Genomic DNA, 14618 nt, shown 5'->3' with positions numbered 1-14618 from the left:
TCATCTAAATCTCCATTTAGAAAAGTCGTCTTTACATCCATTTGATGTATCTCGAGATTGTAAAAAACTGCAATTGTTATTGTCATCCGAATGGAATTTATTCTCGTAACAGGAGAATAAGTATAAAAGTAATCAAGGCCTTCTCGTTGCCTATAACCTTTAATTACAAGTCTAGCCTTATACTTATCGATTGATCCATCGGCTTTCATTTTTCTTTTGAAAATTCATTTATACTCCAAAGGTTTACATCCTGAAACAAGATTTACTAGCTCCTAGATATGATTTTGTAAAATGGATTCAACTTCACTATTAATGGCTTCTTTCCATAAAGTGCCTTCAGGTGAAGTTATAACTTTTTTGAAGCTTTGAGGTTCACTTTCTAACAAAAACGTTAAAAAGTCTGGACCAAAACACTTTTCTATTCTAACTCTTTTGCTACGTCTGACCTCAACTTCTTCTTCTTCTTCTTCTAGAACTTCATCATTTTCTTCATTTTGACAGTTTTCAATTATTGTTTCATGAATTTATGGTAATTCTCTCGATTCCACTCTAGAATTACAAGGAAACACATGTTCAAAAAATGATGTATTTCTTGATTCTATTATCGTATTTTGGTGGACATTTGGAACTTTAGACTCATGCACCAGAAATCGATAAGCACTACTATTTTGTGCATAACCAATGAAAATGCAGTTAACAATTTTTGGTCTTATTTTCACTTTTTTATTTGAAGGAACCACTACTTTAGCAAGATACCCCCACACTCGTAAGAATTTATAAGAAGGTGCTCTACCTTTCCATAGCTCATACGGGGTTTTATCTTCTTACTTTCAAAGTATCTTATTTAATAAATAATTAGCTGATAAAACAACTTCTCCCCACATATTCTGGGGTAACCTAGAACTTATCAACACTGCATTCATCATTTCCTTTAAAGTTCGATTCTTTCGGTCTGCAATCCCATTAGATTGAGGTGAATATGGAGCCGTGACTTAATGTATGATTCCACTTTGTTCACATAGTGACTCAAACAGACCAACATACTCACCACCATAGTCATTCCTTATTCTTTGATTTTTCTATTAAGTTGATTCTCAACTTCATTTTTGTAGAGAATAAACTTTTCTAAATCTTTATCTTTACTTTTCAACAAGTACATAGCAATATTTTGTGCAATCGTCAATAAAGGTAATAAAATATTTATTACCACCTCTTGTTTGAATGGATTTAAAATTACAAATATCACTATGTATTAAATCAAGTGGTTCAATGTTTCTTTTAATTGTTTGGAAAGATGACCTAGTTAGTTTTACCTCAACACAAGTTTCACACTTATGTTTCAAATCAATTTGGAAATTGAGAATATGCTTCATGTTAATTAATTTACGCAATGAATTAAAATTAACATATTCTAATCACCATACCAAAGATTAGAAGACTCAAGCAAGTAAGTAGAAGAACTAACTTCATTATTAATTTTTGGTTTCAGAGTTATTACATTGAGCTTAAATAGGCCATCATTAACATAACCCTTTCCCACATACATCCCATTCTTTGACAAAACTACCCTATTTGAATTAAACACCATTCGGAAACCATATTTGTTCAACAGCGATCCAGAAACCAAGTTCTTCCGAATTTCTGGCACATAAAGCACATCGTTCAGAGTCAGCTCTTTCTCATAAGTCATCTTCAGAATCACCTTCCCTTGACCCTCAATCTCAGACGTAGCAGAATTCCCCATGAATAACTTCTCTCTATTGCTAACTGCTTCAAATGAAGTGAACAACCCTCTGTCCGAGCAAACATGTCTGGTTGCTCCTGTATCAATCCATCATTCTCTTGGATTAGAGCCAACCAGATTCACTTCTGAAACCACTACAGAGAAGTTTATGTTTGAAACAAGTGAATGATGTTTTCGACCACATTTGCCGCTCACTTCTTTTTAGGCAATCTGCAATCTGAAGTCTTGTGACCCATCTTGTCACAGTTAAAACACTTTCCTTGAAACTTTGTTTGCTTTTTGGAGATTCCTCCTTTTGGTCCCAATTTTTTATTTTTCTTATTTTTAGGCCCATGTTCAACAACATTTGCCTTAGCCATAGAAATAACCCCTTTTTTCTGCATTTCTGTTATCTTCCTCAATTCGGAGCTTGACAACCAACCCTTCAATATTCATTTCCTTGCGTTTATGCTTCAAGTAACTCTTGAAATCTTTCCAAGCAAGAGGTAATTTTTCAATAATTGCAGCCACTTGAAAAGTTTCACTTAGCATAATCCCTTCTGCAAGGATTTCAGATAATATGATTTGAAACTCTTGTACTTGACTTATTACAGTTTTGGAATCCACCATTTTATAATCTAGGAAGTGGCCAACAACAAGCTTTTTGGTACCCGCATCCTCAGTTTTATATTTTCAATCTAAGGATTCCCATAACTCCTTGGCTGCTTTTTTTCTTATGTATACATTATACAAGGAATCACTAAGCCCATTCATTACATAATTTTTACATAAAAAATCATAATGATGCCATGCATTAATTGCACTAGAAACTTGAATATCCGTTTCACCCTCTTTGGGTTTAGGAGCATCCTTCGTCAAGAACCTCGCAAGGTTTAACGTGGTCAGGTAAAAGAACATCTTTTGCTGCCAACGTTTGAAATTCTGGCCATTGAATTTTTCTGGCCTTTCCGCATGATTCACAGGAATAGCCATAGCGACTGGTTCTTTTACAACAGATGCCCCAGCTGTAGAAACTGAAATAGGACCAGTCAGAATCACATCATTGGCTTTAGTTGTCATCTCAACAAAAATCTGTTTTAAGATTGTTAGAAAAAATAACAGTGAGTTAAATAGCAGCAAGAACAACAACTGAAATTAAAAACAACAAGAACAACAACTGGAATTAAAACAGGCAAGGAAAATAAATTAGCGAAACAAAGGAAATGAACCCGAGGCCTGTAACACATTGTCCTTAAAACAGATTTATCACCTACTGTAGTGCTTTGGGTTTGCTGGTAATTGTTTCTTAGGATACAACGAGTACGAATTATCCGTCAAGCATAGACAAATAATTCTAGCGAACCAGAACAACGTTCAAACTCGATAAAAAACAGAACGTCAGAAGGAGGAAAGAAAATTTTAAGTGCTCTTGAGTAAATAAATATACGCTTTCGAAGTATTCACAGAGTAAAATCCGAACTTCACAAGATTTCTCACTTTCGCTAAGTGGGACCCACTCAAAATGTGCCCTCAAAATAGCATATTGATATGCTATTTTTTCAACAAATTTCAAGTGGGATACACTTTTTTTTTTTTTTTATAGAAGTGGGATACACTTAGTACAAGTGAAATGTCGAAGTTCTTTCGGGTTTCCCTTCACAAATATTTCGAAATAGTATATTTATACGATTAAAATAATGCTCCGGTGAACAATAAATTATTATTTAAAGTACACCCCTAGAGTTAGAAAAGTCAGAGAAAGATCCACTTGTCCCACAAAGGAAAAATAACTAAGATATGAAAGGTTTATATATAATTACTTGTGCATAAACATTAAGAAATTATCATAGAGGTTCATGCATCTTGGAAGCAACCCCATAGTTTTCTTGGTCTTTTAACATTTATAATGTATTGAAGCGTTTGAGTAGGGGTTTATATACGGTGTTTTGTATTAAACAAGATTTTTAATTTATGAACTTGTTTTTTATTAATTATTTACTAATAATTTGATTGTTAAACTTTAAAATGTTGGATTTGTTGTAAGAATTTTAATATTGTGTTTTCTTTAATTTTTCCAATTTTCCAATTTATTTTTGTTTAATATTAAATTACACTATAAAAATAAATTTTTTCAAAAGCTCAACCCAACCCGCAAAATTGTAGGTTGAGTTGGGTTAGGTTGAGATATGTAATGGGTTGGGTTGGGTTAAATTTTTTCAACCCGACCCGTGCCCACCCCTACGTTTGAGCACATTAGAAGTTCGCTCTAAAATGATTTATAAGTGTGTTGAAATTGTTTTGTTTTTGTTGTATCTTAGGAAACAGTTGCCAATCAAACAACTGATTGAAAATTATTTTGTTCTTGTTGTATCATGGAAAATAATTGTTGTTGCATTTGAAGACATTGGAAGCTCGCTGTAAAATGATTTAGAAGTGTGTTGAAATTGGTTTTTTTTTTTTTTTATATCTTAGGAAATAATTGCCAATCAAATTTAAAATAAGTGAGTGAAAATTGTTTTATTCTTGTGTATCTTAGAAAACAGATGTTGTTCAAACTTAAAACACTTGACAGTAGATAACAAATCTGTTTTAAGAAAACGATTTAGTATAGGCCTTACTTTTTCTTCAATATTTCTTATTTAGTTTATGTTTCTCTAGTATTGTAACTTTACTTTTGTGATTTATGCTTGTTACTTTTCTAACCTTAATCACATTATATTTACTATTTTAGGTAGCAAACTATGTTTACTATTTTAGGTTGTTTGCTGTTCAATTATATTACAAGTTATTATACTTATAATGTTTCTATTTATAACACAAATTCATAGAGAATACAATTTTTTTTTTTTTGGCCTTTGAGTATGTGATTTGCACCATTTTTTTTTTCACAATAACAAATGAAATTTCCAGAGATGTGGACCTATTTGATATAAATGAAAAACTTAAGCCTATTTGATACAAATAAGAAGACTATGTACTTGCACAGATTTACAAGGAAAAAAGGAGCCCAACCCAATGTCATTACCCTTTTTCACTTCTTGCGTTTGGATATAATTATGTCAAAGAGTAAGCTGTTTTCTGATATCATAATTTACCTTATTAATCAAGTCGATTTATAGAAACCCTAAACTTTCCAAATTTGGACTCCCTGCAATTAGAGCAACCAATTGGAAATGGACAAGGGCGACGAACAAGAATCCACCAACACCAAGAAGACGAGAGACTGACCCAATATTTAGAGAGTCCAATTGAAAATGGACAAGGGCCATGAACAAGAATCCACCAACAATAAGAAGACCAGAGACTTACCCAATTTGTCAGAATGTCAAGCTTGTGGATTTCGAATCGACTCCTGCACCGGTAACGATAAAATTCAAATTCTCTATAGCGAGTGGCGCATTGTTCTTCTTTGTTGTAAATGTCTTGATCGCATTGAATCATCAAAAATTTGTTCTTATTGTTATAAGGAAACGATTGAAGATTTTTTAACTTGCTCCCAATGTAAGCGGTCTGTTCACAGAAATTGCTTTTTGAAGTGCAAGGCTATTGACTCTATGTCATCTTTGGAATCTTTAATTTGTGTTGACTGTTGGGTACCCAAATCGTTGGTGAAGAGGAGGGAACTTTTGACTTGTAGGAAAATTTGTAACAGTTCTGCCGATTTGGGAATATCAAATTCTAGGGTTTCAAATGGGGGTGGAAGCTGTGCTGTGGTTGAGAGAAAGATTGTGTTTGCTTTGATGGCTAGTGAGATGATAGGTAGGAAACCATTTGTACCAAAGAAGAGTAATGCGTTGGATTTGGAGGTGAAGAGGGACGAGGGTGGTGAAATTCATAAAAAGGTTGCTAGTGACGATGATGCTGAGTTGGCATTTCAGTTGCATAGGTCTATGAATAGCTCGCCTAGAATTTCTAAGAACTTGTGTGTAGTGAATTCAAGTGATTCTCATGTCCCAAAGAAACAGGAGTGTGATGGTGTGTTGATCCTCGGAGGATCAGGTTCTGGAAGCTGTTCGAGCAATGCGTTGAAGTCAAGTGGAGATGAGACTAGTACAAACTTTGATTCCAGACCTTCTTATGATAAGCGTTGTGAATCTGCTTCATATAAGCTCGCAGTGTGCAATAAACAGCCTGATCGCTTTTTCTTCAAGTACAGAAAGAGGGGCTCAAGACGTTTCTTGTTGAAGTATAGAAGAAGGAGCTCAAGTTCCAAACCTGTCCTGGACAATAAATCCGACATTTTCTTGTTGAAGTATAGAAGGAGGAGGAGCGCAGGTTCCAAACCTGTCCCGGACAATAAATTGGACATTGAGATTTGCAATCAAAAGCCTGATCGGTATTCGTTCAAGTATAGAAGAAGGGATAAAAGTTCTTAACAAATTCAGGATGATAAATTTAAGGTTCTTAATGAAAAATTTGTCTCTCTTGTGTAGCGATAAACTTTGACTAAGATTGAGAAAGAAAAGCAACTTTTCCTATGTAGGACTGTCCTCAGAATCTGGAACATAGTTAATGAATGTGCTTCCCCCCTACAAGAAATTGTAAGCGGTTTTTCCTGAGATGAATCTTGGATGGGATTAGTACTTGGTTAGTCTTCCTGTCTCCTTCTGCGAGTATGTGTTGGTTATAACTCTGTATTTGTTTGCTTTTCTTGTGCTTGTTGATGTATGTTGTTCTATATATTGCTTTCCTTAGCAACCTTGGAATCTCTTACCTAAACCCATGAAAAGCCTATTCTGCTTTACATTCATTACTGAGATAAATATTGCAGAGTTTCAACGAAGTTGAACAGGTTGGTTATGGTTCTGTCAATGTATGAAAAAACTCTTTGATAAATGAGTTTCCTACCTAAGTTACATGATGGTTTTGAAATTTCAATGATGGTCATTTTGTGCAGAAAATACAAAGATATTAAAGCAATGAGTTATTGTAGATAACTGAATCATGTTCATTCAGAAAGCACTGAACTGGAGTTTTTTAATGTTGAAAAATGTCCATTGCTAATTCTTGGTCAATATGTGCTATTTTGGGACCTTTTTGTGGATGTATCTCTATTTTGACATCTCAATGTTAGCTTGTGTTTCGTTTCCTTTATATATGCTGCAGTTTATAGGGGTTATACTTGGTTAATGCTGCCTGAGTACTCAGGACTGCAGGCTGGAACTTTCAAACTCTCTCTCTTTTTGATAACATTGATTGAGATAGAGTTTCCATTTCATTTTCGCTTATTATGTCTGATTTGTTGTTTCTCTTCTGGAGAGATTAATTTCTTTTGATCCTTTTGTTTGTATGAATTAGGCTCAGAAGCAGTTTTGGGTCATTTCACTGCACCACGGCATTGTTAAGCACGGACTTTCAGTGAATGTTTCCACTTGCTTCTGTACATTGCATGTCCCTGTGCCAGTCTCACTGCGGCGAGAGGTATTATTCTATGATTTTGCCACTGTTGCACAATGTGGAAGCCTACTCATTGATCATTTCCTTCTTTGACCTCATTTCTTTATACTCAATGGAAAATTTACTTAACTACTCAATTGTACTTCTTCCCGCAGTTGAATTTTCAACATTCACGAGAAAGATCTGGATTATTGCAAGGCTTATAATTTTTGTTTCCATAATTCCAGCTTTTTATTTCTCATTTTGGCGTTTTTCGTGATTTCTTATAAAAACAAATGATGCTGTCTTTACTGACACATATTGGCTTCTGCAATTCTGTGTATTCGATTTTTTTAAAATTTAAGCAAATGATGTTATCATGAAAAACTAAATAAAAAAGGAAATGGGCAACAATAATAAAATTTTAAAATAGTCCAATAATTATTAATTATTTGTTTTCAATTTTTTAATGGGCTACCACCACTTTAAAGAGCAAAACAAAAAGCTCTAGTCATTGCACCTGCCGTCGCCAACGGGCAAGGGCAACGGCACTTTTCTTTTCCTTCTTTTTTTTTTAAACTTTTTTATTTACATATCAAAATATTTAGATAGTTTAAATATTTAGGGGGAAAAAAACAACAACTGTAATGCGTATGTGTTATGTGTCACATGTAAGTAATGTACATGTGTACGTAATAGCGTAATGTGTATGTGCTGTGTTTCTATTTTTTTAAATATAATAATTAATTATCGAACTAAGGATCGGGTTTATAAATTTTTAACTCTAATTTTTATAGAACTGGGCCTGTGATGCCTTGAGTCATAGCCTTACCTTTGACCATTAAATTTAGCCTAAAGCTTGAATGTTCTGGGTCGAGTCAATCGAAGGGTAATTTTTAAAAACCTCCCCTGAGGTTTGGGCTTGTTGCAAATAGATGGCGAGAATTGATTTATTTGTAAAAAATCTCCTATCGTCAGTTAAGTTTAACATTGACCGTTAGTTGACCGTGCAAAGACAATATTACCCTTAACAATAGTTTATAAACGAAAATAACTAAAAAAAAAACCAAAATTATTAGCTATTTTACACTTTTTAAATTATTGATATTTTCTTAAAGTTCTTATAAAAAATTAAAATTAAAAAAATTAAAAAATCCTCTTTAAATTATTGATATTTCCTTAAAATTTCTACAAGAAAGATAAAATTAAAAATTTAAAAATGAAATAGTCATAATCTTTACCTATGATATTGTAAACTTTTAGAATTGACAAGGATAAAATTGTCAAAAAATAGGATTTGTGCTTTTTGCACCAATAATTTTGATTTTTTTTTAGTTATTTTCGTTTACAAACTATTGTTAAGGGTAATATTGTCTTTGCACGGTCAACTAACGGTCAATGTTAAACTTAACTGACGGTAGGGGGTTTTTTACAAATAAATTAATTCTCGCCATCTACTTGCAACAAGCCCAAACCTCAGGGGAGGTTTTTAAAAATTACCCGTCAATCGAATCATGGTTGGGTTGAATTTTTTTATCATTTCTAATATCAATCAAACGATACTGTCTTCTTGGGGGGAAAAAAAGGGCAGAGAAAGTAGCAAAGCCAACCCATTAACAAATCAAGTCACTTGGGATAAATCATCTTAACTATTAATTAGCACTGCCTTTTCTTATCATTGGTTAGTACTGAGTAGATTGTTCAGACCATTAAAGCATTGCCATTGAAATCATTTTAAATCCCAAACATTGATGGATTGGCTTCTGATTATGAATTATTATGCTTTGCTCAAGGTGCTCTGTGTTTCCTTTTGAGAGAAATCATCACCATTAATTTAAGTTTAAGGCTGAAAATTATCAACACAACTATTCTGTTCCATTAGCAGTTCGTGCAGGGTCAAATTTTAAAACCTCTCATTATCTAAGTTATTTAGGCTATTCTTAGGTTTTAAAGAACTATCTTTTTAAGGCCTCCTCATGATTGTGTTGTCTGTCTATTAGAAATAATGATATAGATTTATTTTATTTATTAAGCACCATTAGCCACGTTAATTTTGCAATTAATATATTATAAAATGGTAATTTATTAACTTGATTAAGATTTATCATCATTTCTAACCCTAAATTGTTTCTTTAGATTTAGGGATGTCAAAATACTCGTTTGGTCAAGGAATGAGACTGTGCCAAACTCAGGCTTTATTAGACATAAGTTTGGAGTTAGATGCGAAACCAAATTTCATTAAAAAAAAAAGAACTATAAAATATATACTATTTTGAATGATTATAGTTATTTAGTTAATGTATTATATATATTTAAAATTCTAAACGTTTAAAATTCATATTTTTAAAGCCAATTCCATTAAAATAAAATTTAAAATTATAAAATAAATTAAAAAATAATATAAAATATGAAAACTAGAACTTTTAAATTTGAATTAAAAAAACTTGTATAAATATTCAAAAAATATGTTCTGACAGATCCAAATATTGTCATACCTAAGCCAGCTTTAATTGCCATCATGAATTAAGTCAACCCCAAATTTTTTTATTTATTAAAAAAACTCAAATTGTTTTCAATCTGTGGGCTGAGGCATCGGAGTGTTACGTGTCTAGTCAGATATATTTTGCATTTAATTTACTGAAATAAATTGTTCAACAAAAATCATAAAAAGAAGTAGAAAAAAAAACCCTAAAATTTGAAAAAGAGGACCGTTGGGGCGAGGCGACAGCGGGAACCCTTGCAATACACGGTAAAGGGAGTGAATCCTTTCGTATATATAATACAGAAAAAACGCTTTTCAATTCTCATTCGTGCATCATTTCAAATCATTCTGAATTGATATCAATTATACGCTAAGGTAGTAGCTTTTCAGTTCTCCCCAGTTTTATATTCCCCCCCCCCCCCCACCCAAATTCAGTCAGATATGGCTCTGTATTCTTCTTTAAGAACCGGCTACAAGCCGAAACCGCCGCCTCAATCTCAAACGAGCGTGCTTTGTGCATTTTGACTCAAAGGTAGATGTAACATGCACCCATGTCGCTTTCTGCATCCTGAGCCCGACCCGCCGATGATTCGACCTAGAAGAACAGCTCTGAGGCCGAGCCATCCCCAAATTAGTGTTTGTGAGTACTGGATATCTGAATCTTGCACCTACGGCGATAAATGCCAATTTTTGCATTCATGGGTTCACTCCGACGATGACAGTGACGACACAATCACCAACAATCCCCCGATGTTGACCAAATTAAGCAATCACAAGAAAGCCGTTATGATGAAGAGTAGGAATCCATATTATACTAGGATTAGTTTCCTTATTAACTAAAGTTTAAGACTTTTAAATTCCTGTCTAATTTATAATTTTGTTTCCTTTTCAATTTAGGATTTTGTTTTTACTTCATGAATTAGGATAATTACTACTACTATAAATAGATCCCTCTTGCAGCCTTTGAAGGCAGAATTTTGAGTTTAATAATATTTCAATTTTTAAATCTCTTTGTGAGTATTTGAACAGTTAATTCTCGGTATTCTGCGGAATCAACGAGTCTTAACCCCTAAATTCGCTGTATTCTTTGAATTAACGTGAATTTAGTTGTTCTTTTGTTCCGGTATTCTCTAGAATCAATAGAATATTTTGAACATTAAACTTTTGCTGCATCAGTTTGGTATCAGAGCCAAAACCTGGTATTACTCATCTAATCCTATCTACCACCAAATGTTTACTTTCTCCTTTTTGTTTTCTTCCGTTTAGCTTCATTATTTAAAAAAAAACCTGAAATAGAAACGACAGCTGCGTAGGCCACAATCCAAGCTGCCGGTGTTTGCTTTCCAGCACCGATCCGGATGCAACCACCACCATTCGGGTCAGAAAGCATCGACCATCGAACCCCAAGCAATAACAACAGCCAATTAGCCATAGATTGTCGAAAAAAAGGCTCAAACCCGCCGCGAAACCACCACTGTGGTTCACCGATTTTTGTAGCGTTACGGCTGTCATCTCCACCACCAATCAACTCCTCTCCATCAACTAAACCTCTCTCACCTATCCTCACCGCCGATCGACGCACCGATCCCCGAAAATCAAGCCAACAACAAAATCGTCGCCTTTATCTCCAAATTCCGGACAAAACACCACTTTTTTCAGACAAATCACTACCACCATCATACTCACCAACCCAAAATCTTTCAGATCCGCCCATCCTTACTCGATTTGCGACCATTGTCATCAGAAATCTAAAACTTTTGCTTAATTACAGTTTCGACCTAAAATTTTTATTTACTTTCAGTTTAGCCCCATTACCTTAAACCCGAATTTGAAAAATGCCTCTAAGAAAAGCTCGTGATGCTCATACTGCAACTTACAATCAAGAAGATGTTTCTAAAAATGAAGCCCTGGCTAGTATGACGGCCAGAATTGATATGTTAGCTGCACAAATGGCACGAATGACTGAGTTACTTGACGAACGCCATCGTACTCCAGAACGTGAAGAAAAATCAAGTGGAAGATTTGCTAACCCATTCTCTGGGCGTCGACCTAGAATTGGGTCTACTGATGACAGAAGATGGGAATCTGGGTTGAGAATTGACATTCTCGAATTTCAAGGAAGTGGTCGACCTAAAGAATTATTGGATTGAATTAATGCCATTGAGGAAGTTTTCAAATACAAAGAAGTTCCTGAAAATAAACTAGTTTCACTTGCTGCAACTTGATTTCGTGGAAGAGTAGCAACTTGGTGGCAACAAACTAAGCTCACAAGGATTAGGCAAGGCAAAAAGAAGATTGATTCTTAGGAAAAGTTCAAGAAGCACTTGCGTGGAGTATTCTTGCCTCTTAATTACGCCAAACTGTTATACCAACAGCTACAAAATTTAAGACAAGGTAATCGATCAGTGGATGATTACACTACACAATTCCATTGGTTGGTGGCACACAATAACTTGACAGAGACAGAAGAACAACATGTTTCCCACTACATTGGAGGCCTAAGATCTCAATTTCAAGACCAATTAAATTTACTTGACCCATACTCTGTTTCAGAGGCACACCAACAAGCCTTGCAGTTGGAGAAGCAATTTAGTCGACGCGCTAATGACTCAAGCTTTCGAAGTGCTCGAAGTGTTATTCGTGATAATTCAAACCCGACTTCCCAATTTCATAATTTCACTCCTCTAAATCCTTCAAATAAAACTAGTAAACCTAGTGAAATCGGTCAAAGCAACAAAACCCAACCCTTGGGTTTGGGATTACATTGTTTTAATTGCAGAGAAAATGGGCACCGAATGATAGAATGAAAAAAGGGAGGAAAATATAGTAAAGGCTTATTCGTAGGCAAAGAGAAAGCGAAGACTATCAGGAGGAAGAAAATGAAGAGTTCGCTGTAGAGCCAACTTTTGATAGTAGTGGTAGCGCTCAATCTGTTGAAGAACATGGTGATAGCAGCCCAATGTTGATCGTGAACCGCACATTCTTCACTCCTAAAGGTCAAGACAAAGACAAGTGGCTACAACAAAATATCTTTTAGACTACTTGCACAATTGGGGGTAAAGTATGTTGTGTGGTCATAGACTCAGGCAGTTGTGAGAATGTCATTTTGGAAGAAGCCATAACAAAGCTAAATTTAAAGACAGAATCTCATCAAACTCCATACAAGCTCACATGGTTGAAGAAAGGAAATCAAGTGATAGTATCGAAACGTTGCTTAGTTTCCTTATCCATTGGTTCAATTTATAAAGATAAAATTTAGTGTGATGTTGTGGCTATGGATGCTTGTCATCTATTACTGAGTAGACCTTGGCAATATGATCAAAACGTAGTACATGATGGGAAGAGAAACACCTACAGCTTTATGTTTAACAACACCAAGATCGTTCTCCTACCTAACAAGGAGTTTACTCTCCACCAAGACTTGGGTAATTATTTGTTAGGCAAGAAGCAATTTATAGATGTTGTAGTAGAGACAAAGAGAGTCTACATTTTATTGGGAAAAGAGAGTAACGGTGATTCGAAGATTCCTGAAGCTGTGACACCTATTCTGGAGGAATTTCAAGATTTGTTCCCCAATGAGCTACTACAGGGCTTACCACCTCTTCGGGATATATGTTGTGCAAATTTTAATGTACTCGCAAGCGCACGAATCTATTGTAGTATAGACTAATGGTGACGAGTATCGATCCCACGAGGAGGTGGAGTTTAATTGTGTATAGAATTAATTTTGTAAATGGGTTGTTGGATTTATGGTGGAAATGATTTGGAATATGCTAAAACTTAAATTAAAATGGCAAGAATAAATTCTAAAATTGGAATTGAAATGGCGAGAATAAATTCTAAATATTCCTTATTAATGACAATTAAATCATGAGGGAGGAATCCACACCTCATGAACCACGCTCTAATCAATATGGTGCTAAGGGCTTATCGTGCCAAATAATAATAACCTTGTACTAGAGGGCCGGTGAAACCAAGGCGGTACTAGACAAGATTAGTATTATTTGTCGACGAGAAGTCAAAACATCCACAAAAACTAGAGGGGAAGAGAAATAAATTTACCAAATTAAGCCCATGACACATGTTGAGACTTCACCTTCAACCCAAGCTTGAAAGAAAATTAGCCACTCATAATTGAACTAAGGGCAAAATGAGAATTTATTAAAATACGAAGAAAATACAAGATGGAGAGGGAATTACAGAAAATGGATCCCAAAAATGGATTCAGAGATATCAAATTAGGGGGGAGAGGCCCCCTTTTTATAGATACATGGAGTGAATCATGGCCATCGGATTAAAAACAGTTTGGACGCTCAGGATTGCGCCACGTCATCAGTCAATAGTCCACGGTTTGACCACGCGGATGAACAGTAACACGGTTTGACCCGACTTTGAATAGTAACGCGGTTTGACCCGGATGAACAGTAACGCGTTTTGGTTGAAAATAATCCTGTGTGATGCATGCACCGTACGCGAGATTTTTCGTCTACTGATATGCTGCCACGTCACCATCAACAGTACATAAGAATTTTAGTCCAACAGGATCGTGACACCTCATCAGTCAATGCCACATCATCGGTCAATGCCACGTCATCGATCCGTCTATGTGAACAGTGCCATGAACAGTAACGTATACAGTCCCGTATACGTGAATAGTACCGTACATGTGAATAGTATCATTTTTCCTTTTATGCTCCTCCTAAGGTTTTCGACCGTCCTGAGTTCAAAAGTGATGTCTGTTTTGCCATCTGATCTCTCCTTTATTGTGAAATGACTATAATGCCCCTAAAATACATAAATTACTTAATTAAAATAAAACACACGTAATTAAATCACAAGAATGTTAAATACATAAAAGTAAGGGTTGTTAGTAAGACTTGAAATGTAAAATGACGGTTTTCTCCTTTATAAATATGCATTTTCTAACACTCAACACACCCCCCAACCAGCTTATTGCTAGTCCCTAGCAAATAAAGCGAAAACAAAATTCAAATTCAAAATGATTTTTTTTTTTTTTTAGAAACACTTGTGTTTATT

The 14618-nt window shown here is 34.8% G+C and overlaps 1 protein-coding gene across 2 annotated transcripts; it reads left to right on the top strand.

Annotated features, from left to right (window-relative positions):
* The first annotated feature begins 4768 nt into the window (after positions 1-4768).
* LOC18034049 lies at positions 4769-7422 on the top strand. 2 transcript variants are annotated; one of them, XM_006423663.2, is made up of 3 exons: positions 4769-6310; positions 7022-7144; positions 7276-7422. In XM_006423663.2, exon 1 carries the CDS (start codon positions 4978-4980, stop codon positions 6097-6099), a length of 1122 nt encoding a protein of 373 aa, XP_006423726.1. In that variant the 5' UTR covers positions 4769-4977; the 3' UTR covers positions 6100-6310; positions 7022-7144; positions 7276-7422. The 2 variants fall into 2 exon arrangements, with proteins under 2 accessions (XP_006423726.1, XP_006423727.1); XM_006423664.2 differs by having other exon boundaries at positions 7022-7422.
* The last annotated feature ends 7196 nt before the right edge of the window (positions 7423-14618 follow it).

Source organism: Citrus clementina, unplaced genomic scaffold (genome assembly GCF_000493195.1).
Source record: "Citrus clementina cultivar Clemenules unplaced genomic scaffold, Citrus_clementina_v1.0 scaffold_8, whole genome shotgun sequence".
NCBI lineage: Eukaryota > Viridiplantae > Streptophyta > Magnoliopsida > Sapindales > Rutaceae > Citrus > Citrus x clementina.
This window is presented reverse-complemented; position numbering and strand designations above follow the sequence as displayed.

Coding starts and splice junctions, on each gene's coding strand:
- LOC18034049 (XM_006423663.2), top strand. CDS start 4,978: ATGGACAAGGGCCATGAACAAGAATCCACCAACAATAAGAAGACCAGA.